General features: G+C 41.0%; 1 protein-coding gene across 2 annotated transcripts in view; it reads left to right on the forward strand.

Moving 5' to 3' along the window:
• PTPN11 (protein tyrosine phosphatase non-receptor type 11) overlaps nucleotides 1-19,603 on the forward strand; it is a 41,217-nt gene extending 21,614 nt beyond the window's left edge. The window contains exons 7-16 of one of the 2 annotated variants that reach the window (XM_048822300.2): nucleotides 871-967; nucleotides 1,498-1,577; nucleotides 1,707-1,865; nucleotides 5,342-5,473; nucleotides 6,881-7,035; nucleotides 7,208-7,275; nucleotides 8,174-8,325; nucleotides 11,796-11,908; nucleotides 13,315-13,416; nucleotides 16,046-19,603. In XM_048822300.2, coding sequence (XP_048678257.2) covers nucleotides 871-967; nucleotides 1,498-1,577; nucleotides 1,707-1,865; nucleotides 5,342-5,473; nucleotides 6,881-7,035; nucleotides 7,208-7,275; nucleotides 8,174-8,325; nucleotides 11,796-11,908; nucleotides 13,315-13,387 — 1,029 coding nt within the window. In that variant the 3' untranslated portion in view covers nucleotides 13,388-13,416; nucleotides 16,046-19,603. The remainder of the gene's footprint in view (nucleotides 1-870; nucleotides 968-1,497; nucleotides 1,578-1,706; nucleotides 1,866-5,341; nucleotides 5,474-6,880; nucleotides 7,036-7,207; nucleotides 7,276-8,173; nucleotides 8,326-11,795; nucleotides 11,909-13,314; nucleotides 13,417-16,045) is intronic. The other variant, XM_048822301.2, reaches the window with a different exon arrangement.
• Nucleotides 19,604-26,309: the final 6,706 nt, after the last annotated feature.

The following is a 26,309-nucleotide window of genomic DNA, read 5'->3' on the forward strand; positions in this document are numbered from 1 at the left end:
CATGACTATGTCACTGGTGTGTTATGAAGCTTAGTTACCATTTGTAAAAGCATTTGCGATTCTCTGGTTAAACTGCTTGGAAAATGCCAGCCCAGCTTCTTGCTTCATATGATGACACAAGTTCTTTGAGTATGCTTTGGGAGGTCCCTTAACTTAATTGTTTAAATGCTGAATGGCCACATATGGGCAGACTCCTTCATTTCTGAATTCTTTGTAACATGTTACCACTAAATAGTGGATTTTAGGAATTAGACTTGAAGTGATCATGTTTTAATGCTTACCTTAAGTTAGAAATCTAGCCAGAAGATTTAACACTTGGAGGATCTGGCCCACGGTTCAGTCTGTTCACTTTCAGGCGTTCACTTTCATTTTGCAGTTGGCTTGTTGTTTCCTTCAGACTGCCAAACTTCTGCATTTAAAAAAAAACAACAAATTCTATGCCAGGTTTATGTAACCAAATATTGTTTCTGTATATAAAGTTCCATAGGAAGTTGAATTTAAAAAAGACCAACCTGTACATGGAGATACCTGCCTCAAAGCAAGAGAATGGAAACTTACTGCTGCAATGGTTACTTGACTTACAAAAGTTTGGATTCCATACATAAGCTTTTGCCTTCAAAGCCATCACATATTATTTCTAGTAACGCTGCTGTTTTGAATTTCCTAATTCAGTGTGTTTAACCCTTTGAACGAAGCTTATTAAACCAACTTGAATGCTGACTCATGAGATTTCATTTTTCTAATGATGTCTAATGTGATAGTCAAATGTCAGATTTTTCTCTACAGCCACTGTTGTGTGTGCTCTGTCTCATCATTCCCAGTGTGGTGCAAGTTTTATTGAAACCAGCTGTTTGTGCCCTTTTCATCTAGACTTTACAACAGCAAGAATGCAAACTTCTATATAGTCGTAAAGAGGGTCAACGGCAAGAAAGCAAAAACAAAAATAGATACAAAAACATTTTACCTTGTAAGTAGTATTCACTTTTTTCTTGTTTCACTGTTAACATTGGGCTGGTACGCTCACGGATCCTTTCATGGGGAAGCTAATAATTATTGGCCAGTAGTACAGTGCTCTTCTATTAAAACACCAACAAGCTAAACTATTGCTCAGTGATCAGCACTAGTGCTCAGTAAGTTTGAGGATTAATTTGTGCTGTAGTGGTGCAGGACAGAATAATTATATATACTTTTTATATATCTCATATTCAGATTAATTGCAAATATGAAGCACTGACTAAATAAGAGAACACAAACAACTTGATGTTTGATTTTAATTTCTTCGGAAATTTGAAATTGTCCTAGGGAGCAGGGAGAGAGGAAAGGTTGAGTCATCTGGCCATTTTCTTAGCTATTAGAAATGGTAAGTAGTCAAGTACGTGCAAAAGTTGGCCTTTATGTAGTTTGTTTGTTTGGTACTAAGGAACCAATTACAAGTTGGCTAGTTAGCAATCACAGAATGCAGCAGTTTAACATGCTGTTTACTTATCCTTCCTCTAGTTGATCATACCAGAGTTGTTCTACATGATGGAGATCCAAATGAACCAGTTTCAGATTATATCAATGCTAATATTATTATGGTAAGTGTGTTATTGCCTCCTTCAATCTGTCACTGGCACAGAGCATGCTTGCTATTGTATCCCCTCCTAAAAACAAATTAAAATTATTTTACGATCACATCATTCACTGATATTTGTTTTGATCTCTAGCCTGAATTTGAAAGTAAATGCAACAATTCAAAGCCAAAAAAAAGTTACATCGCTACTCAAGGCTGCCTGCAGAACACAGTGAATGACTTCTGGAGAATGGTATTCCAGGAGAACTCTCGCGTTATCGTTATGACAACAAAAGAAGTCGAAAGAGGAAAGGTAAAATGGAACCTTGGGCGGACCCCGGTAAAAGTCATTAAGTTTTAACACAAGTAAGGATTAACCAGACTTCAGTCACGTTGACTTACAAGCTTAAAAATGGTGACATGGTGCAGCTGCCATTGGAGACCCAGGCCCTGATCTGCAAGTTGCAGAGTGCCCTCTCCTCTCACTGATAGCAACTGGAATCAAGGGGCACACTCGTCTTACAGGATCAGGCTCTTGTTTAATAAAGGCTGACTAAGTGACAGCTGCCTTACATGAATTTACTTACTGCAAAGTTACTTAAGGGGAGGGGACAGTGAAGGAACTGGTGCAGCCAGGCTGGCAGACTATACGCTGTAAGGGAGTTAATGCCGTGTGCTTGAACCTAAAATATTGCTGCTTATTGGTATCAAGGCCAAAGCAGGAATGATTTAGCACTTTTATTTCTAACATCCTGTCTTCTGCCTCCAAGTGCCATCTGCGAGCCATGTTCTGCATGAGCACAGCTGCTCGCTCACTAGAGACTCACAGATCACTAGGGTTGAACTGCTCGGGCAATACCAGCATGTTTATTACTTTGAAAGAGAACTTTTACAGCTATGTATCCCAGAACTTCATCTTGTTTCTTTTAAATGCAGAGAGATCTCATTTGTTCCCCCGTCCTGCGATCTTACTCTGTTTCTGGATCCTAAACTTGTCATGTGGGTAGGTGGATGAAGGGAAACAGAAGAAAGAGAAATGGCTCAGAAATCTTGACAGAGTGTAACAATAGTACCCCACTACTTGTGTGCAGCCTGGTTTTCTCTCTCAGGTGTCCTTTGCCTTGGATTTTTGCAAACACTTTTGCTGATAGTCTGTACTTCTTGTAATTTCTGTGCCTTTTCTGCATTCTTTCCTCTATCTCTTTGTGAATATGATACTTTGTGTTTGAATCTTATACCTCATGTCTTCAGTAAAAAGAAAATATCCTTTCACTCAGCATGATGAGGGCCTGGAAGAAGGCTGAGTAAGAAGATAGCTAGTACTCTCTTATGTAACAAATAATTGACAATGTTTTTTCCTTTGCTTGACCATATAAAATAATGAGGAATTTTAATACCCTTAGTACAGAAGCTGGATATCTGTAGTTTTTGTTGGCATTTCCCCCCACCTTAAAGTCTCCAGCCTGTCATCAACAGGGCTGTGGGTTAGCAACTAGTTTTGACTTCTGAGTTGTTAAAATCCTGCCTGCCCTTCATTTAAAAAAAAAAAAAATCAATATCTCTCCCGGGGTGGCTTGATGAAGGACTATGTGACAGGTTCCCTCTGTACAGAGTGCAGTGAAGAAAGACCAGCTGGCCCATTGGAAGGAGCTGTGCCTAGGCTTCCTCACTCCTGGAACAAAATTAAGAGATTTTGGGTGGCTTCAAAGGAGTCATGCTTCAGAGCACTCTCAGGATCCTGTAACTTCTGTGATGTTTGACCAAGTGGGCCAGGCTCATCTTGACTTTCAGTTTTTGCTCTGTCTTTTATAAAGGATTGCTAGATGCTGCTGCCGCTCTAGCAATAGCCATTTTGCAGAGGCTTCACGCCTTGTTCCACCAGTCAACACTTCTGCTGCACACTCCCCAAGTTTCTTGGCACCTCTCTCTCAATCGTGCCGGTCTGCTCTCCACACTAATGACGTAGCCCTTTAAAATGATTCAGTAATCAGATTGTTAAAGTGCTGCATCATGTGCCCAGGGTTTTTGAGATATGCTTCAGCCTTTTCTCTTCAGTATTCAGAGGAACAGCCGTGTTAGTCTGTATTTGCAAAAAGAAAAGGAGTACTTGTGGCACCTTAGAGACTAACCAATTTATTTGAGCATGAGCTTTCGTGAGCTACAGCTCACTTCATCTGATGAAGTGAGCTGTAGCTCACGAAAGCTCATGCTCAAATAAATTGGTTAGTCTCTAAGGTGCCACAAGTACTCCTTTTCTTTCTTCTCTTCAGTAGACACTGATTGCTGGCCTGATTGGATATGACACCTCAGGCCAAGGTGCTTTTTGATATGCAGGAGGTAGAGGGAAGTATCTTTCTCAGAGAGGATGACTTTAGGAACAGTTTGCTTCAGGCAGTAGGGGATCCTGAAACTGGCTCAGATCTATCTAGGACTCTTAAGACTGCAAAATATGCAGTAGGAGAAGCAAACTAAAGCACATCATTACGAATTAAAATAATTCTCTCTCTCTCAATAATTGTCCCCACCTTGTCTCTCTCAAATTAAAATAATGCAGTCTTGGAAGGGATCCACTGAGTTGATGTACAATGCATCCCCTTTCCCACACTGATGACTCTTTAAGATTACACATTACCGTTGAGACTCTTTATGCCAGCAGCTGCTTCCTTGTTCAGGATCGTGCATTAAAACTGCAAATTGTTATCTCTGTCTGCTTAAATACAAGATGTGGGTTTCAGGGCAGCTTGTGCTTTTTGCAGAAAATACAAACAAACAAACAAAGAAAAACCAAAGCTTAGATCCAAAGCATCCTGGCAAATGTTTATGCATCCAGCATAATATCTTCTCATGTTGGCAGCAAGATCCTTTCCTCTGTTGTGTTTTTCTATCTGCCGTTGAGTTTTGGCAGTGAAATTATTGACCTTCAGATGCACATTTATGGAGAAGTTGTTCCCTACAGCAATCTGTGGGTGGTCTGTGTTTGATATTGCTAGAAAATCTGTCTCTGTCTACTACAGATGGACTAGGCTTGCATTCTTAGGTTCTCAAGAATTATTGTATCTAGCTATTCCCTATTACTGTTTCACTTGGTTCTGGAGGACTTGCTCCTTTTTATATGGAATACATCATCACAGACTATAGAATAGTCTTCCAAGGGAAGTGGAGCACTCTGAACCAAGCTTACATAGCAACAGAGACAGCATTCTGCACCCCATGGAGAACAATTCCTCATTGCTTGGTGGTTGACCTGAAGAGCCCAGTGAACCTTCTGTGCTCTGATTTCTAAATGAGGTGAAGGACAAACTTCTTCCAAAAATGGCCCGTTCCTTTGACTTATGTTAAAATTAGCTTTAAATATTAGGTTTTAGAGCTACTTGTGAGGTTAATGCATTCCACTTGAAGTTTTCCATGTATTAAAAGTACTTCTGAGGTGAGTGTGTCATATGCTTCTAGGCTTTCCTCTTCGCTGTCACTGTGATGTGTTTTTTTTTTTTTTGTCCTCTACTGAAGCTAACATCATCAGGAATGGTGCTAGAAAGCAAACCCTCCTCCCCCAATCTATCCTTATTGTCTTGGACCCTCTGAGCTTTCTTACATTCTCTTTTCTCCCCCATCTTGCACAGGAAAAAGCAATATTCACCTTGAATGGACTTTGGGTGAGACAGGCAAACCTAGCTTTGCCTGTTAAGCTAGTCTTAGCAAATCTGCACCATGCTAGTAACTATCTGAACTTTGTATTTATATAGACCATGAAATCAGATAGTAATTACTTTTTTTTGGTCTATCTTCCAGAGTAAGTGTGTCAAATACTGGCCTGATGAATATGCGTTAAAGGAATACGGGGTTATGCGTGTTAGGAATGTTAAGGAAAGTGCAGCTCATGACTATACGCTAAGAGAACTGAAACTTTCTAAAGTTGGTCAGGTAAGTATGTCAGTACCTTTTCTTTTTTCCCTTTTTTTTTTTTTTTGGTTAGTCCTTTAGAGTTTCTAACAAATATTCATCTTTTAATTTAGGCTGCAAAAAATAATTGCTGAAAGGACTAAACCTTCTATTGGCCACAAAGAGAGAGTCCAGGAACAGGCTTTTAGTTTTAATAAATCAATCCCGGTCCCCCTCTTTGAGGCTCGAGTTCTAAGTCAAGGAATTTGGTCTTCTGAGCTTGGAATAATGTCTTTATTCTCCAGATTCTTGTAGCCAGTATTTAAGCACTTCAGCAGAGAACATGTCTCTGTAGATTTACTGGGAGACCTGAAGTTAAGGTGATCTTGCCCTTAAGTGCAAACCAAACCATCCTTCAATCTATTTAGGTGCTCACATGTGCCCCTTCACTATAGTATGAGTGCCTTGCATCACCTTCATTCGTAAGGTACCTGTGCAATGACTGTTGTTAGTCTGCTCCTGATGTGGGAGCCTTCCTGTTCGCCACTACCAGAGCAATTCACTACTGCCATATTGCCAGGTTTAATTGTTTTACTGTTTTATTTTTCTTATTTATTCTGCAGTACGCAAAAGCATGCTAAGTTTGGGTATATAGCCCAGGGTCGTTGCCCTGAAGAGCTTAGTCTGTGACCGAAGGAGCTGCATACCGATGGGGTGGCAGTGAGGGAGGAGATAGCCGTGGTTACTGTATGTGATTATGCAGCAGAAGCATGTGCATGGCGTGCTTGACTTACGTATGAATGAGAAGGAAACTGACTTTTCTTGAAGGTGTTAGAAGTGACTCTCAAAGGAAGGATTTGAAGGATGGGAGGGTGTTAGGTTGGCAGAGCATTCTATGTGTAGGGGAGAGGGTGGAAAAAGGTGCAAAAACTGCTGAGGGATAAGCAAACAGGTTGCTTAGGCTGATGTCACTGGCAGAATGAGACCATGAATGGTGGGTGGGGTGGGAGGAGAGCACAATGTGGTAAGAGACGAAGACCTTGATTCAGCAAGTACGAAAGCATGCAGATCATCCCACTGAAGTTAGGTCAGGTCAAGGTTGGGGGCAGAGTCCAGAAGGTGAGGACAAGAAGCTAAAGATAGATGCAGTAGAGAAGCAGGGAGCCATGAAGGGATTCAAGAAAGCAGATGGCATGGTCAGATTGCCAGGCCAGGAAGAACTATTGTGGAGGCTGTGTTCATCTGGAGTGGAAGGAAGCAGTGTGGGTGTTGGGGAGGCTAGAGAGAAGTTTACTGTAATCAAGAGGAATGCATGGCCTTTTTAGTTTTTGATCCGTTGTGTTTTCCTTTTTTAAAACCAAGACTGATTCATCCTGAGTAAATGGATGCTTTTGGTTGGGTTTCTCTTGATATATTTTTTCCACACGTGTGGTGGTGGCTCTTTTTCAGGGGAACACTGAGAGAACAGTCTGGCAATATCACTTCAGAACCTGGCCCGATCATGGAGTACCCAGTGATCCTGGTGGTGTCCTTGACTTCTTAGAGGAAGTCCACCACAAGCAAGAAAGCATCACTGATTCAGGACCTGTTGTGGTGCATTGCAGGTACAATAATGCAACTTATTTCCTAGCGTCTGCAATAAGCTTCTTCTTAATACCATCGTCTGGAAGTCCAGTACATCTTTATACTGGACACTTACTTAGGTTGGGCTACTCTGACTTTATTGCCTATTCAGAAAGGAAACGATAATCACTTCCTAATTTTTTTTTTTGACAGCGCTGGGATTGGACGAACAGGAACTTTTATTGTGATTGATATTCTTATTGACATAATCCGAGAAAAAGGTAGGTCCCCAGTTTAGTTTCTTCACAAGTGCTGTGAAAGTGCCATTATCTGTGAGAAGGAGACAATTGGTGAAGATCAGGAAGAAGCTGCAAAGTGTATGTTTGTGCCTGGCAGAAATCACATCCTTTGAGATGTGCTCCCATTGACCCCAAAGGGATGGGAGGGTGTTAGGTTGGCAGACCGGTGGCCAAAGCCCGGAACGAGGATTTTGCATTTCACCTACAGTGATTTTGTAAATTCCATATTTTTTTGCTGGCATACCCAATTTTTGCCAGCACCTTTATTCTGCGACTATCCATTTGTACCTACGGTTTGCCATCTTTGCTGTCGAAAGCATTTTAATGATCTTGGTTTCCTATTTGCAAGGGCAAATTGTGAGGTCTTCTTCTAAAGTTATAGTGGACAGACAATGCCATGTTAATATCCCTTTATATAACTCAACATAAAGTTAATACTATACTGATATAAGGCCTTTCCTGATCTGAAGGCTGCTTATCACTTGTCTCCTTTCTCAGCTATGGTGGAGTGAACTTTTTTTCTTCAGGTTCCAAGTATTCCACCTTTACCTTGGTGCCTCTGTATTATGATAAACATTTTCAGCTGAAGACTGGATGTGACTTCATTTGGAGTCTAATATGGCAATACAAAGTGACGGTTCCTTCATCCTCCAGAACAGCTTGATATCTTGTCTTTACAGTACTGCAAGTTTATGTACAAATGGCTAAGCAAGGCTGTCAAACTTAGATTTCCACACCAAATCATTATTACAGGAGTGCCCAAATGTGCTGTGTGTTTTATATTCACAAGGGGAAACAGAGTCTCTGTCCCAAAGAGTTGACAATTAAACAAAAAGAGCGTGTGTTACACTGCTACCCTAACACTGGTGGTCTCTTCTAGGTGTGGACTGTGATATTGATGTTCCAAAGACCATTCAGATGGTGAGATCGCAGCGGTCAGGGATGGTTCAAACAGAAGCACAGTACAGATTTATTTACATGGCAGTACAGCACTACATTGAAACGCTACAGCGTAGAATTGAAGAGGAGCAGGTATGTTGGTCGCAAACCTACCACGGTCTTTGTGCAGTGATTCTGATTAGGAGCTTGCTGCGATGATGGGAACGAGCAGAATTGCCCTATTGCCGTCTGACTTTTTGAGGCATATCTACTGTATGTTGATTATATATATCATGAAAAGGCTTGTTCTATTACACTATTCATTCAAAGAGCTTTACTATCTATTTCAAGTCACTATCTTAAAAGACTTGTTGAAACTGAAGGATTTAAATAATTCTAAAGTAGTAAGAACACTTAGTTTTCGGCCATCTAGGAGTGGGAGAAGATTCCTCCATCACTATTTCTACCTCCAGTATTTTCATGGAAGGTGCAGCAACATCTGTGGCCCAGTCCTGCATTCCTAGTGCACTCAGAACTCTTATTAACTTCACTGATTAGGTTAGGATGTGGAAGGAATGAAAAATAAGACTCTCAGTCTTAATAAAGAAGACTCCCTTCTGCTTCATTGTACGTAACCTGGATTTCAAGAGTTATTTCAAGTTTCTCCATTAAATCTCTGTTTGACGTGTAGTAATTGTATTCGATCAGCAGTCACGGCAACATCCGTTTTGGAAGTCTAACGTTTTAAGTGTTTAGTGATTAAAAGGTGGATATGTTGGGCTTAGTTTAAGTCTTTGGAAAGAAATATTTTTAAACAATGGAGCCAATGTTATTGCAGCAGAATAGCCAAGGAAGAGAGAGCATTTAGAGCAGACCCCCTCGGAACAAGGTAGAGTGACTGCATTGGAATGAGCGTTGGTCAGCTCAGGATTAGTTAAAGTGGAATCATGGAGGTATTCCTTGCTCTGGAAAGCTCCAGCCTCCCCAAAATGCCTTTGCAGATTGTTTATATTGTGTTGTGATGGAGCGTTTGTTCTTTTTCTGTCCTTTTCTTCCTTGGCTCTTTCATTCTTTCAATCCTTACCCTAAATGACTGCCATCCTGGATTCTTAGCCTTGTCTGGAACAGCAGGGGCTGTTCTCCTCTGCAGTTCTCCATACTGCTGCAATGATTATATAGCTAAAGCTACTGATCTTTCTCCCTCTTCCAAGACTATTCACACCGTCTGTTACACACCTAATCACCACCTGCAGAACAGGAGTCCCCAGGCGCTTCAAACATTTTTCTTTTATGACTCTGTCCTACCTTGCCTTAAAGCTCACTGAAGTTTGAAAATGCATGGAGTTCTCTGCAAAGCTCTTACCCTCAAATATTATATATTGTTCAATACACTTGCAGCCCTTCACTAAATTGCCTCTACTGTCTCTTGGCATTTGTTTTTAGTTCCAATATAAATGGAAGTAATGCCTTTAAATAGCATCTGATACTAGAACAGAGGAATCTCTCTCTCCTGTGATGGTCAGATTAAATCTGTAGTCATGTAAAATTTATACTACTGTGCTAAAATGGTAACAAGACTTAAACTGGATTCTAAGCTTTTCTTTACTCTAATACAGTAATAGTGCTTCTAGTTTTGGACTAAAAAGCCCTTTGAAGCTCTTGTAGGAAGCTAATGTGATCCTGAGCAGCCTTGTGATGACCTGATGGTGCTCCACATGTGCAATGAGAGAGAGGAACAAAAATGGATGGAAATGGGTTGGGAGCAGCAGTAGACTGAAGGAAGCAGCTAAGTGTCTTCTGTCCCCAATTTTCAGTTTATTTGGGGGGTGAAATTTACTGTTTCCGTCATCCTTTCTGCCAGTGGAACAACCTCCCCTCCCAAAAAAATAGTTGTGGAAAGAAAAGCAAGTTCAGTATCTTATTCTTGCCCTAATTCAGAAAATGTGTTGAGTCGTTTGCCCAGCTCTACTCTAGAAATCTTCCCTGTTTCCTTTCGGCATTGAGAGCCTCTGGAGTCTCGATGTAATCAAGTAGCATGTTAAATATTGCCTGTCTCTTCTGGATATATGAAAACTACAAAGTAAACTTGTTTGGTTAATTTTCTTCTTGGAAGCAGTAATTTTTTTTTTTTTATAACACTGAAGTAACTTGAGTTATTATTTCTAATGAGGAATAATGGAAATGTGGTAGGAATAATTAAACTAAATAGGAGGAATAATTATAACGAATTAGCGAAGTCAGAGGAAGAAAAGCCTCAGATTTACATCTTCATGGTTTGTTTTCTCTAATTTAGTCAGATCAAAGAACAGAGCAGACTCTGATTCTGCTTCTCTGCTGCTTTTACACTTAAGATACGCCTGCTGGTTGAATTGGCATTTATCACAGGGTTAGAAGAATTCAAAATCCAATTTTAGCCTACAGCATAAAATTGACCTTTACTAGCTGTGTCTAGGTGAGAGGTGTGAACCTCACAGATTCTAAAATTGGGGCAGCGCCTGAACCTTTATTCCCCTTAAATCTGATTTTTGGAAGGTTACAACAACTAAATACTTAGTTTTGACTCGTGGTCCCTGCCAAGTGATTTGTCAGGAGAAGGTGGGAGGCGGAAGTGGTAGAGAACATCCCATTTCTAGTGGCAGCTACATATAGCAAGATAAGCCGAGGTTTTCAGAATTGCCTTAATGGGAATTAGGAATCCAAGGCTATGTCTTTACTGAAAACACTACGGTGGCATTGCTGCGGCTGCCCTGCTGCAGTGCTTCCGTATAGGCGCTCACGACAGCAATGGGAGAGGTTCTCCCGTCGCTGTGGTTAATCCTCTCGAAGGCGGTAGCTAGGCCTACGGAAGAATTCTTCCATCAGCCTAGTGCTGTCTACACCGGGGATTACGTTGGCCTAGCTACGTCTCTCAGGTAGGGTTTTTTCACACCCCTGAGGGACATAGGTATGGCGATGTATTTTTTTCAGTGTAGACCTGTCCCAAGTCTCCTAAGATGCTTTGCAAATCTCAGTCATAGGATTCATTGGATCATTAGGTGCTGCTGGTCTGAGCACTTCAAGAATACACCTTGGAAAAGTCTGGAGTGGGGCTTGCACTCGTACTTGACCGTTTAAACCTTGACTTTGGTGTATATTTAGCTATTGTTAATGTCTATCCTAAACTGGAGAATGATGCCCATTTGCCCTAGAGACCCACTGGCTGACACTGCCTACTGTACGGTGAAGGGCGGATCTTTTTGCCAGGTTTGGATGAAGAAAATACATTCATGTTCATATTCACGTGTGTGAACTCATGAAGTTGGCACATCTGGTTTGAGACGGGGGGCGGTGGGTGGGCAGGCAGGCAGGGTTTGAGCATTCTGTGAAGATTTTTACCAAAAGCTGCCAATAGTCAAAGATTACCTCTAGCAATATCCAGACTGCATGTTGTAGTGACAGAAGTGAAATCTTTCAGGCTTTAACTTTTATATAAAATAAAAAACCTCTTTTCTGGGAAAAAAGTAGGTTTGGCTAATTTATATTTAATTTCTTGAACTTTAGATCTGTTCTCTTCTTAAAAATGTAGGGTTCTGTTTTCATTGACCATTCTAAACCTGTTCAATTTTTGTGTTCCCCTTTTTCAGAAGAGTAAGAGGAAAGGGCATGAATATACGAACATTAAATATTCTTTATCGGACCAGACAAGCGGGGATCAGAGCCCACTTCCACCATGCACTCCGACCCCAACCTGTCCAGAGTAAGTAGCAATTTCTCAAAGTATACAAGTGAGTTCTGAAATGCCTGTGAATTCAAGCAGATCCGGCAATAGAGAGTCAAATTGTGGACTGTTTTCCTCGTAAAAGTTTATTTCTAATCCTAGAACGAAGAGGAATTTCCTGAGCAAACTCTTGCTCTCTTTCTCTACTCACTTTCACTTGAGGGTCCTTTATTAATTTTTTCTGGTGTCCTCACAAACGGAATTTTTCAATCATGCACTGATTTTTCATTTGACATAAGTGGGGCCTTGGTGATAAACAGTGGTTCTCAACCAGGGGTTTGGGAGCCTCTGGGGGGCCCGCGAGCAGGTTTCAGAGGGTCCGCCAAGCAGGGCCAGTGTTAGACTTGCTGGGGCCCAGGGCAGAAAGCCGAAGTCCCACCACATGGGGCTGAAACATGGGGCCCAGAGCACTGGCACCCGAGGCTGAAGCCAAAATCTGAGCAACTTAGCTTCCCAGGGGCCCCAGTCAGTTGCCCTGCTTGTTACCCCACAATGCCGGCCCTGGGTTTTATATGTAGAAAACCAGTTGTTATGGCACAGGTGGGCTGTGGAGTTTTTATAGCACGTTGGAAGAGTGGGGTGGCTCAGAAAGAAAAATGTTGAGAATCCCTGGGTTAAAACATACGAAAAGGATATCTTGGGTGTGAAGCACTTAGATCTGAAAAATATATCTGCTCTATTCATAGAGCACAAATTGTACATGGGTCCCTGCAACCACCAATGAATAGAGGAACTGTTTAGCAAGCATACATCAGTATTGCCTAACAATAGTTTAGGACAGAAAGTAAAGAATACCATACCCCATTGAAATGATCTGTCTGTCTTGTGTATTTCTACGATGACAATTACTGTGGTATCTGAGCTTAGGGGAAATGTAGATTGAAAGAATTCAGTGACCGAGGTTAGAATTTAGCCAGGACACCAAGGTTAATACCTCTATACTTGAGGGTGCAGTGGTGAAGAAAAAGGCCCCTGGTTCTCAAAAGCTTGGCCGGAAAGGTGGAAGAAAATCCGTTAATACTTTGTCATTCTGTTTCCCTACTGTGTTGGGTTTTCTTGTTAACCTACTCAGTGACTAGAATTGTAATAAGATTGCGATGCCACCCTCTTGTAATCTTGCCTTCAGCCTGTCCCAGGTTTTGTGCTGACTTAACTCTGTGCAACCGTATTGATGTTCAAGTGGTCAACTTCACTGCTTGCATAGAGTGGAGTTGTCACAGAATCTGCCCCCATTGACTGGGTCATGCAGCCAATATTCTGAATCCAGATGCTCTGTGCTTTGAAGTGAATTGAACAAGTTATTAGCTAACTTCATTGAATCGTGTATAGGTATTTATTTTGTAGTAAACCTAATCTTTTTTCCCTATAAAAATCTGTCATTTTAGAATGAGAGAAGACAGTGCTAGAGTCTATGAAAACGTGGGGTTGATGCAGCAGCAGCAGAAAAGCTTCAGATGAGATGTGCAGAAACTTCCCCGCGAAGGAAGGTATGTACATTAAAATTCTAGTATGATCTGGCCGAAAGCTGCTTTTATTGCACTATGGCATATTTTAACATAATCACAATTCAATCATGAAATGGATTTAAGCCAAGAATCTTTGCCATAGTGTCAGTTGGTTTAGCAGCTAAAGTATTCAACATCATTTTCACAGCAACTCGATTTACTGATTGAGGAAGGTAATATTTTGGACCCACCGGAGCCAGATCTTAATGGAAAGAATTCCAATTCCAACACAAAAGTCAGACTGTTCAGAGCAAAGACCAGAGATCAGAGCTAATATGCCACCTTGCTTATAAAGTTTGAAGGCAGACTCCCATTATAAGTTAAAATTGGTTTTGATTATTGCACGTCAGCAAGGGTTGCAGGATCTGACTGAAACTTTAACTGCTAAACCAACTCACACTACAGAAAAGATTCTTGGATTAAATACATTTCAGAATTGAGACGGTGGTGCTCACTGTGTCTGTGGGTATTCGTGAGCGTTGCTGGATTGGGCTGTAAGTGTTTTTAAATCCTCTCATTTTGATCTATTGACTCAAAATGTTTTATGCTCATGTTCCCATTGCTGAGCTGATACAGCTATGGGAGGGTGGTGTGGATGCTGTTCTGCCTCTGACGAGAATTTCTATTTTTGGCACCAATGTAAGAGGCAAGCAAGAATGAGATAAACTTTTAGATTTCAGGGAGAGTCTGCAACAACAGCCACTTTTGCATCACATTGAATAATTTTGGACTTGTAATCTGAGCCAATTTACTCTGGAGGTCAGTGATAGAATAAATATAGGGGGTCCATGAGGTCATTTGTACATGGAGCCCCCTTTCAGAGAATAACTGAACTTTCAAACTTCTTAAATTAAAACTTTGTACAATATATTAGCATATGGGGGGTTTAATGTGCTTATGTGATAGAACACCTCTGCTTCGAAGAGGTGGCTGGGCCAGTAATCTGCAAATATACGATTTATGTCGGCCTTTATATGATTGATTGTAATGGTCTGTCAGAGCCATTATGGCATAGAAAGGACCCAGCACCCACCCCGACCCAATAGACTGTAACCCGTATCAGAGTTGGAAAGTGGTCCATAAACTGGGCATTTGTTAGATAAGTCATGGTCTGATGATCTGTTTAATGGGTTTTTGCAGTATATCCTGTTCTGGTGTCTACATTTCAATAGCTCCCTAATTAGTATTCCCTACAACCAGGGAACAGTACACATCTTAAAATCCTCTCAGTTATGTATTGCCACCCACTCAGCCCTCAAGGGGGTTAAACTACTAAAACCAATTTTAACTTACAATGGGAGTTTGTCTTCAAACTTCATAAGCAAGATGGAATATTAGCTCTGATCTCTGGTCTTTGCTCTGAATAGCCTGACTTCTGTGTGTTGGAAATGGAATTCCTTCCTTTAAATTTAAGTGAACTGCAGTCTTACAGAAGAAATTACATAGACAGTTCTGAAGACTAAAACATTCTATCTCTGGAACAGATCCAACATAGACAGCTGCAATGTAAGCTTGCCCATGCTGCTTTGGAAGTACGCTTTGATCCTGGCCTACGCTAGGGGACTTGAAGACCACCTAAAGAGACAAGGCAGCAGTCTGTCTAATCCTTGGCCTCTTTACTGACACTGTCAGAAGAGTGCCAACTGTCTTTGTATGATGTGGACAGGTGTCCACAAGAAACTGGACTGAAACCACTGACTGACTTCAGGTCACAATTGGATACGAATGACTTTGTCATTGCCAGCTCAGGGCAGATTGGAGCCAAAGCTCTGGAGTAGGAAGTGAAGGGTCTTCATCCTATTATTGATATAATATCACTAAATTAAACCCTTACCATCACTCAAATAAGTACTTGGATTTTGTCTTACACTATATTTAAATAAAGAAAAGGAGTGCTTGTGGCACCTTAGAGACTAACCAATTTAGTCTGTAAGGTGCCACAAGTACTCCTTTTCTTTTTGCAAATGCAGACTAACACGGCTGTTACTCTGAAACCTATATTTAAATACGTATCATTTTTTGGCTGCTCCCCAGTCAAATGTAATTGGATATATTTGTTTCACTCTTTCTGGTTCTCATAAACTAGCCTACTACTGTTGTTCTCAATTGGAAACATTGCAATTTGAATTTAAGTTTTAAGTGAACTTTATTCTAAAGTTAGGTTTCTATATTCTTTTGATGCATTCTTACGTTTTGGGCCAGAGCTACCTTATGGTGACCCTTTCAAGAATTAACAGTTTAGACTTTTTTTGTTGTCCAAGCCAACTGAAATGCAAAATGAACAGCGTAAATAGTGAAAAGTAAATTAGATCTTAATTCTTTCAGCTTCTGCACTAAGAAGTTGGTAATCTTCTTCCTTTTGTGTTAAAAAAGGACTTCAGACCTGTCACTGTCCCTTTGACAGAACATGTTTACAATTGTACAGTAAACATGGAACAGGTGGGATATGCCACTCCACATGAAAGTTGGGAGAAGACCAGACTATATCTCTTTAAACTGATGGATGCCTCTATGTGAAGTGTCAAAATGAAGTATTTCCATGTAAATTCAGAATGATGAATTATTATAGTATATGGTTCTAAAGAGCTTTTAATTTTTTTCCCTTTCCCAGAAATGAATATTGTTTTTTAAAAAAGGTCAAGAAAGAGATGGAACAAGCTTCACATGAAGAGTGAACTTTGAAGGCTTGGTACCTTTTTATTTATGGTGTTTAACCCTTCAATAATAAGCAAAACTTAAGACCATCTAAAGATCATAATATCCTTTCTCGCCAATACCTGATTTACAATTGCTCATTTTTCAAATAAAAAGGAAATCCTCTCTACAATGTAGAAAGATATTTTGTAGAATCTTAATTGTGAATCCAGCCAACTGTTAGACTGGCGTTCGTTTCCTTCAAATAGCATTTTTGTTTCAAAATCTGGTTATTAGCATTATTTCTTCTCAGAGCAGTTGTGGGGATTTTTTTTGAGTGGGGAAGCCGATTATATAAAAATAAAATACTAATGGGAACAATTCTTGATTGTTCGAAGACAGTGGATCACCCACATTAATAGTCAGCTACATGATAAAATTAGTCCTAATACATTTCAAACCTGGTCTGAGTTTGACAGGGGGGAGCAGTTAATCTTTGAGATGAAGGTGTTTTTTGTGACAGCTGAGTTGCTGGCTGGGCTATTTTTGAGTAACTACAAAAAGTATCAGACTAGAACGTTCTCTAGACGACCTGTACCCCAGAGACCAATTTACAGCCACTCTGTCGAAAAAAGAAAAAAGGCAGCTGTCTAGCAGCTGTGGGGACGCTGCCGATGTGAAATTTTCAGTGTTCATTTACTAAGCAGGAGCTCTGACCTGTGGACTTAAGACATTTTAGGAAGCTCCACAATGACCCTTGACATCGTATTAAAACGATGAAACTAGTAACCCCCTATGCAGGCTGTTATCTTAGGCTGATGAACCCCGTCTTAAAAAATACAGTTATTAGGCCTTCTGGTTCTCAGTAAGGCCTTACACTAATGGCGGTAGCCTGGGGAAAAGGACTCTATGGAAACTAGCTATCACCTAAAATTGCCTTAATGAAAAGGGCAGCGCAGGTACCAGTCAACAGCCTCTTGTTCTGGTCTGTTTCATCAGGCAGGAGTTTCATTAACATTCTGCCTAAAGTGCCTTTCAGAGCCACATCCAATTTGCTGTCATGTTTTAATTAAAAAAAATACTGCATCTATCTCTAAAAACACTTCTTTGATTGTTATTAATGAAACAAAATCCTCCCAGAGTGACGTCAGCAGTGAGAGATGCTGTTCTAGTGCTATGGGCTTCTTCATCTGCAGAAGAAGGGCTGTAAACGCCTCTCAGTTTCCTGCATGAAAGAAACTTTGCCCTGTCCTGTTGCCTGAATCTGGATCTCCCATTGGAGCCTATAGCAGCTGAGTGTGTGCTCATGGCAGGATGGGGCTCGAGGAGTGTCTTAGTCCAGTGGTGTCTTAGCAGCATCTTTCCCCTCACTGCTGGTGGAGTTCTGAGAATTGTGGTGACGCCATCAGGTAGTATTGAGGAATTATCATTATTTTTATTTAGAGTATGCAGATAATGGTAATCTCTGCACTGCATTGCTGTATGTGCAGTGAGGGTGCAGGAGTGATGAAGTTACATTATTGGCCATATTAGTGAAATTACACAAAAGCCTGGAATGTAATTAGTGCAGCATTTGTGTTCCCTACATTGATGTGGGGATTGCATTAGCTTTCCCTGAGAATGCTTTGCAATGTCAAATGCTTCACATTTTGTGTTTTGTCTGAACTGAATGAAGGTGCATCTTAACTTTAAGCTGAACTTTGTTACTTTGCCTCTTGTACTTTGTTATAATACCTCTTTGTCTTCTGGTCCTGGAACTCCTGTCACCAGCACACCATAATATTTGTGTCTTAATGTCATTGTCTATAGCACAGTCGTTAATATTTGCACCCTCTGTAGAGCTAAAATTCTTATGGCTTGATGAAAGGATAGTCCGTTTTCATCTACTTGTGTTCGTTCAGTCACAAATAGGATATTTGCTTTATGTCCCCTTCCTTCCCCAGCCTCCGTGTACAGTTTCATCATGTTGACGTTTTCTGCAAAGGTTAAATAGGGATCATTTAAGTGCCAAGTTGTGATTTTGAATTGAGTAATTCAATAACAGTCTAAATATCTGTTAATCGAAAATTTTGTGTAGCATTATGTGGTGCTATATTTCCTTGGATGCTGCCAGGTTTTAAATCAGGAGGAAATGGAGTGCATGTTCAGGATTAGAAATAGTGTATATCAAAATGAAAGTTCAAAGGAAGATCCTCTAAGCAGTAGCTTATGAACTGCACTAATGTGACTTGTCCTAAAGATTGACTTGTATTGGCTGCAACCAATAATATGGTGATGTATTCAGCATAAAGTTGCCTATCATAAGATAGCATTTAAAGTCTGTGGAACTCAGCTCTGTAGTTATTTGTTCTTGGAACTGGGGAAATCTCATTTGTCTAGAATGTGTGTTAATCTTAAAGAGCACATGATGGATGAATGTGTTTTGTTTTGTTTTTTTAAATTAGAAAAGATTCCAAAAGATTGTATGCTAGGGAAAGCTGTTTCTTTTGCATTGGAGTGTCTGGCCCTGCTGAAAACCAAAGGGGGGGATCTTGCAAGTTACAAACCAGCCGCCTTTCAAACATAGCCGACAGAGGGGTAACTCTTTTAGTGTGTCTTTCTCTTTTAGTATTATTTTAAACATTGGTTGTTTTATTACAAATCAAACAAAAGATATAAATGTTCTGTGGTACAGGGGGAAAATGGATACTTGGGTTTCATTTAGTATTTTTAGTGGGTTTTTAAAAACGAATGTAACATCACTGTACAAGCTATTGCTGTAATAATGGAATGGAAAAGGGATACAGTTTTGAAGTGTTCTATTGTAGAAGACTTTATACCACAAGGGAAATTTAAACCAATTCCGAAGGCACAATATTGTATGCCAGCAAGAATCTGCTGCAGACCCTCATTTACTGAATGTTTTATAACACACACTTTAATTTCAGGTAACCTTTATTAGGACTGATTAATTCTTCTATTGACCAAACTTTTTTTTTCTCTTGAGGTATGTGTGTTCAAAAATACAACTTCATTAGCTGTATCCTAGCTATACAGCTTGTTTCCTTTTTCATTGTAGGGATGGGATAGATCAAACAGTTGGTACTAGGACAGTTTTTTCATAACTTCATTATTTCAAATTAATTTTTATTTTTTTTCCATTTTAAAATAGCAAAACATGTAATTAATTGCAGACCTGGTTATTTATGACACTATTGTGATTTTTTTATTACAGTACTACAGGCTAATGGAAAAAAAAGATCCTTTATTAGGTGGACTAGACCGTACATTTATTTTTTCCTGCAATGTATGAAGTATTGTACCAGAGTATTAAATGAAATGTAATATTTTATTGAAAATCTCTATCCTTTAAAAGGAGGACATTTAGGATGTCATCAATTTGATGTGAATCATGTAAATGTTAATAATGATGCGCTGTTTTATTATACATTTAGTGTTTCAAAAGACTCACTTATTGCCTTTTGCCCACATACATTCTGTAGATCATTTACAATTGTCAAAATGTGACATTAAAAGACTAGATCCTGTATAGAAATATTAGTGGTGGTTCATTGTTTTCCCTGCTGGTATTTATGGGTGTTAGTTCAGCTGCTTTTTGAGCTGCGCTGTGATTTTTATTGCTGCAAGGTTATATTATCAGAATAAAAGCATATTTGTAAACAGCAGAGTTAAAAATTAGGAATAAAAATAATTTTTCTTATAAGATGGTTTTTGACCATTACTCCAACTCTCTTTCTGTAGCGCTTATATTAAAGTCAAGGTTTCTTTTGTTAGGTAACCCCACTCTAGACTGGGAAGAGGTTCTGATCTAAGTCCAGTCAGCCTCCCTCCATGGTGTAGCTCTGTGTTATGTAGAGGGCCTTTGCTCCCCACAAGAAGAGCTTGAGCACAGCGAAGCTTCTTTTGTAATATATGGTATTTCAGTGTTATTAACCCACTGCTTTTACTGCCCACTGCAAATTGGATAGCCCTGTAGCAAAACACTCAGTTCTATCTCAGTACAACTCATCCATTTAACTTCCAGAGGCCTGTGATTTTTTGTGTGCCTCATCGGACATGTACAAGAGAGTCTGGTTTCCCTCCTCTCTCTTTGTGGACATGTGCCTGGTTGACTGGACCTGTGTAAATCTGCTGCTGTTTGCACTCAAATAGTGCAGGGAAAATCCCTAAAGCCATGATGGGCAATAGCTTCCTCTCCAGCTGAATGTTTAATGTGTTGCTGAACCCTTTTAAAGGGAGAAGGGAATATAAAGTTCAGTGGGGAGGAGAAGAGAGAACAGCGGTCCCACCCCTCCCTTTGTGTATTTGTGGACTTCATTTGAGTACTGTAGAGGGAGGGAAGCTGCTGCTTTCATTTATTTCTGATGTTTTCTTCTCCGAGCTGCTTCCTTGTTTCTTGCAGAGATGTCGACTATACCGCTCACGTCTGCAGGGCTCTGATGTGTGCCAGCACCCCGCAGTGATTCAGAGGAGGTGCTGGTGCTTTTGGAGGGGCTGTGCTGCACCTCAGGCTTCTTTCTGCCCGCTGCTGCTGCGGCCCTTCAAAAGCTATTGAAATCCTTGGATCTCTGAAGCACTTGGAGCAGGGTGCATTTAAAATCCAGTGCTCTGCCTGTTCCCTGGAGTGGAGCAGAGGATATGCGTGCCCCCAAGCCTAAATACAGCAGCTCAGTCTAATTTTAGACCTACCAACCCAGGCAGTATCACACCATAAAAGCAATTGGGAACTAACTCTTACTCGGCGTTTTGTTACCATTGTTGGCTCTCCAGAACCAAGCAGCCTGCAATATTGAGTCTGTTTCACAGTAATATGAACTAATTACAATGAATGGAACAATGACACTGAGTCAAACCCCTTGGTAGATTGTGCTTACAGATGCTGATCTGTGGAAATATAAATGAGCCAATCTGTGCTCTTTAAGAAGCAGGCGCTGCATTGCAATATGGACAGCGTGAGGAGACGCCAGCTGGACACAGAGGAAATATCAGCCAAGTTTGTTGTAAAACAAGCTCAGTCTCAAAGCAATGGAAAGGCATAAAAATAATCCACTGAAATATCGGGAAGAAAGCAAATCTCCACTGTTAGAGCCTTTAAATACAAGCTGAATTCAAATGAGGACAGTAGCCACGTAGAGCATCTCTGTTTTAAGATTATAATCCTGCAGGGTAAGATGGTATGAATGTGTCTAACAAGGGTGCGTTGGGTTTGGATCCACTTTTCTGTATTGCATGATAAATGCATACCGCTTAGGGGGTTAGAGTTATTCAGTCCAGTTTGAGAACTGTACTTCAGAAATCAGAATAATCAACAAAGGAATGATTGTCCTTACGGTTAAGGTATTGGGCTGAGACTTAGACTGGTATAGTAATGGCTCCTATCCTGTTCCTCTCACCTTTGCCCCATGACTTCCCTGGACAAATTCTAGTAATGTCTTTCCTCCCACACTTATTGTCTTAATCTGTTTTGTAGACGTGAACCAAACTCCCTAACACACCATCCTGCTGCTCAATATGTTACACACCCAGCTACTTAAGTACAAACAGGCTTCTTTTACTTTGACCGCCCCACCAATTTCTACCCATTTGTATCATCCACTAGTAGCAGCTTGTCAGTAACTAAGATTGAGCCCTGTTGGGCAGTGACTATTTCTTTACTATAGGTGTGTGCAGTCACCTTGCACACTGGGGCCCTCTTACTGAACCCTTTAGGCTTTACCGTGATACAAGTGAATCATTCTATGAATATCTGATAACCATTACAGGAAAATCCTGAGCTTCCCAGAGGGTTCCACCTAATGTTCCGATACAGTGGTGATGAATGAAAAATACAAATACCGAGAAGGGTGGTTAACTAGTTAATGACAATATTGTTGTCTTTCCCCTTGAGACTGCCCACCTGTCCTGTCTTTGGTAGAAACTATATGATACAACAAATTAGGCCCAGATTTTTAAAGGTACTGAAGTGTTGCTGCACTCAGCATTGCAGTGCCTAGCTGATTTAGGAGCCAAAATCTCATTTTAAAAAGAGATTTAGGTGCTTAGTGACCAAAATCCCATTCACAGTCAATGGGGTTTTGGTGTCTGAGTGCCTTAATTCACCTGGAAAATGGGGTTTAGGTTTCTAAATCAGTTAGGTGTTGCCATGCTGAGTACATTAACGCCTTTAAAAATCTGGCCCCTAGTGTTCAGGGTGGGGTACTTAAAAAGATGAATTTCATTGACATTTCTTTATACATTTGGCTGTACAAAGGATCAGACAATCATATAGGTAACAAAATAAACCTGAAAGATTTCAGACCATTGGATTTCATAAAGGTGGAAATTGAAGGTGTCCTTTACTCAGCTTATTTGCTGTTTATAATCAAACAATTTGGCACATGTCTGTCTTGCTAAGCGCAGCCAGCGTAAGGCTGCTATTTTGTTTCCAGGACGACGTACATCCAATGAAGTGAGCTGTAGCTCACGAAAGCTCATGCTCAAATAAATTGGTTAGTCTCTAAGGTGCCACAAGTACTCCTTTTCTTTGTACTTTTCATGTTAAGTCCTTGTACGCTACAGCAGTCTGAGCTTTTAAGCACACCAACACCTAGTCTCTTCGTTTTTAGAGCCATCTTCAGGCACGTTGAATAGTCTCTCTGCTTCATCTGCCTGAAACTTTGTCTGCATTTTGTTAAAGGGCAAACATAAAATATGTATAAACCTCTCTTCATGGTAGTAGTGGAAGAAGTTTCCATTGACAGTCATCTAAGGAGGTGACGTTCCAGCCATTTCCAGAGGCACCATAGGCGCATGCCTGACCATGGAGTAGGGTTCATAACAGTTCATTGAGCAAAACTCTGCATGTGAAGAGAACACAGCTCTCTTGAGGAATGTCATCGAGGGGTGATATGCTCTGCTGTACTTCACATGTTTAAATTTCTCTGAACTATAAGTACATCTACCCTTAACATAAGGGAGATCCCCTGGATCGTGTCATAATGCTTTCCCCCACCCCCTTCTCCTTTTTGGTCTCATTGCTTATTGGGTGGGTGAAATTTTCTGGCCCGCATTATACAGTAAGTTACCATAATGAGCCCTTTGGACCTTAACATCTAGTAATTGTGTTGTATCTAAGCTTAGTTTACAGTCCTGTCTCTTATTTGTCTATACAGCACTACTTTATATATAAAATAAATTGATTAGTAGTCTGGTCTTAGTCAGTAACAATAAAATAGTGAGACAGCATTAGTGAAGCTTGATTGCCTTATTAATAAAGTTGCTTTTATTATTTAAGAATAGCACATAACAAGGAGTGAGATTCAGTACTCAATCCTTATGGAACCACATTTGCAGCTGACAACCGTCTGAGCCCAGTTCTGTTTGCTCTGATCAATAACGCAAACTTACTTTCTATAACTTCCCTTTTATCATACATGTGACCATTACGTGTGTTCCCCTTGTCTGGTACATGTTGCATATTTTTCGTTCCTAATAAAGGCTACACAATTTAACATTGAGTACATATTATTTGTAAAGCTTGCTAGGGGTTTTGCTCAGTTAATAGGCCTTTACTTAGCAATAGGCCCTTTGGCATACTGGTCAGCAACATGAGTAAATGATATTTGCTGAGTTCTTGTAGCTGTGTTGGTCCCAGGGTCTGAGAGACATCCACCTTGTATCCATGATAGTTATACAGCATCTCATTTCCTGCTTTAACCGAGACAGGAGAGAGAAGAAATAGTTAAGAAGCACAAGAGGTAATGTTTATCAAACTGGCACGTCTTGTGCTCCTTCTTTCCCCTTAAGGCTCTTACAGGGAAGGGGGTTAAATGTTCTTAAAATAAGCAAATGGTTACATCTTGGCTGCTGCTTTCAGACCAAGTATGCAAAGCAGCTCACCAATTGGCTACCTTAGATATATTGATTGATTATGCTCACTGTTGATGATACGTCCGGTTTAGCTCTGCCCAAGGATAGCAAATCTTGTGTTATTTTTAATTAATTGTCTCCATGTTGTAAATCAAAGTTTATAGAAAATGTTCAGCTTTTTGTTGTTCCACTGTAATAACAAGAAGCTGGGTGGGGAAAACATAGTGTCCCTAATAAAATCTTAATGGAGACTGTATATCATCTTATTGTAGAAGAATGTTTTCAATTGCATTTTAAATAAAGGACAAGCTTTGAAGGGTGAAATCTACAAAAAATTGTCTAATTTTTTTCTGCTTAATTCAATACTTATGACAAGTGTGTGTGTGTGTGTGTGTGTATGCATCATCTGAACTTCTGGTACCAGATTTTGCATTTTTTGTTTTGTGCCTCTGGCTGGCCATGGCGCTCCCAGCTCTGCATCACTAGTAAACCAAACTGACTCAGTAATGTACATGCTAGGCGTTTGGGATAAACCATCACCGTGGGCTTCTGCTGTCTTTCCCAATACTGCGTGTATGGAGCTCCCTGCCTGAAACTTTGCTGCAATGAAGAATGGGCATCTGTGACCCTCTGAAAGTATGACACGCAAAAGAGTCAGTGTCCCAAAAGACAACTTGATTCCAGAGGTGGGAAACAAACGTGAGAAATGCAATGCCTCTGAAGAAGAGCTCTGTGTAAGCTTGAAAGCTTGTCTCAGTCACCAACAGAAGTTGCTCCGATAAAAGATATTACCTCCCCCACCTTGTCTCGCTCATAAATGGAGGCAGTTCCCTTCTCCTAAGTAGTTGGAATAGGATGGATTAGTGGTTGAAGCAGCAGTCTTGAAATTCCTGTGATCCCTGGAACCATGCAGTTTCACTCCCAGATGGTTGACTCAGCCATTCATAAAAATGAGTACCACGCCATTTAGAGTTTGTGTTCCTCAGATGCACCTGAAAAGCTGAGGTCCTGTCTCCTGTGCACAGGTGTTGAAGCTCCCATGGCTCCTCATAATAGGTAATGGTTTGTGCCGGTTGTTTCACTTTCTCTCCACGCTATAATGGGCAGTGGGTCAATTATTTACCTGCTCGATGTCCTCCAACCCAGAAGTATCTGAATGTGGTGGGGCATGGACATGTGGTTTGCGAGGGACTTTAGGACAGAAGGTGCTATAGAAATGTAAACAGTTTAACTAGCAGCAATTGAGCAGGCAAGAGAACGTGGCAATGTCTCCTCACGCCTCCCCTGGAGAGTAGCAGACTCCAAAGTAAAATGGGTTTCTCAGCATCTAAATCATTGTTCAGTTTCCAGGAACTTGCTTGATAATAGGCTGCACAAATAATGTCTTTACCGTGTTCCATGCCACATGAGGAGTGTTCCTGCTGGTGATCATGTCCAGCAATGAGCTGGGTGTTGCAGTCCAGTGGTCATTGACATGGTCTCCCTTGGTGCCCCCTTGGCCCTACACTCACCTGGCCTCCAGGACTCTGTGTCCGGGCTGTTGGCAGCACAGGTCTGGGTGAGGAGGACTGCAAGAGTCTTTCCCATCCGAGGCTATGAAAGGTCTGAAAAGGAGAACAACCCAACTGTAACAAGCTGGCAGCTGGCTTCCCTTCCCCCATGGAGCCTGCAGCAGGCCGTTGTGCAGTGCCCTCTGGCGGATCACTTGTAAAAGTTTTGAAGTAATTCTTTGGGGTCTGGTCCATCTTCCCCCTCATGGGGCTCAGGCAGGCAGTGGTGGTCTTAGCAGTCCCTGTCCTCAACCATGCCCTTCTCTGGGAGCTGGGGTGTGAAGGTCTGTTCCCACGTGAGCTGGGTTTTCCCTTTCTATGCCCTCCCAACCGGCCTGCTGTGCCTTACAGAAGTGACAGGGTGGGACTGCTTGTACTTATAGCAGTTCATGAACCCTTGCCTGGCAGCTCTGGGGTTTGTGCACCCCGCCACATCAACATACAAACCTGGACACCCATCCTGGTTGGGTACAGCATCTTCCGAGTGGAGCCAAAATCTGGTGTCAGGCTCTTTTAAAATCCAGAATTCCCACCCAGTCCACACTTACTTGGCCCTGAGTTGCACCAGCTATCCCTGTTGCTGTGTGTACTGGTGATAGTTCACGGATGCCAAGTGGAGGGAGAAGAACGCAGCTCTTAGCAGGACCCTGCATTTCTTCTTCCTAAAGCTGTGCTCCACATGCTGAATTTTAGTAGGGTACCCTGCTGCTGCTCTGGAAGGCATCTGATGAAAGGGGTGGTTCTGTGAATGGGTATGATCTCCATAAGAGCACGCTCCAGAGTGCTTGGATCCATTAGCCTGCCTGCACCACAGGGTGCTCGTTCCGTTAAGTCTTTTGAAGC

The sequence above is a fragment of the Caretta caretta genome, chromosome 15 (genome assembly GCF_965140235.1).
Source record: "Caretta caretta isolate rCarCar2 chromosome 15, rCarCar1.hap1, whole genome shotgun sequence".
NCBI classification, from domain to species: domain Eukaryota; kingdom Metazoa; phylum Chordata; order Testudines; family Cheloniidae; genus Caretta; species Caretta caretta.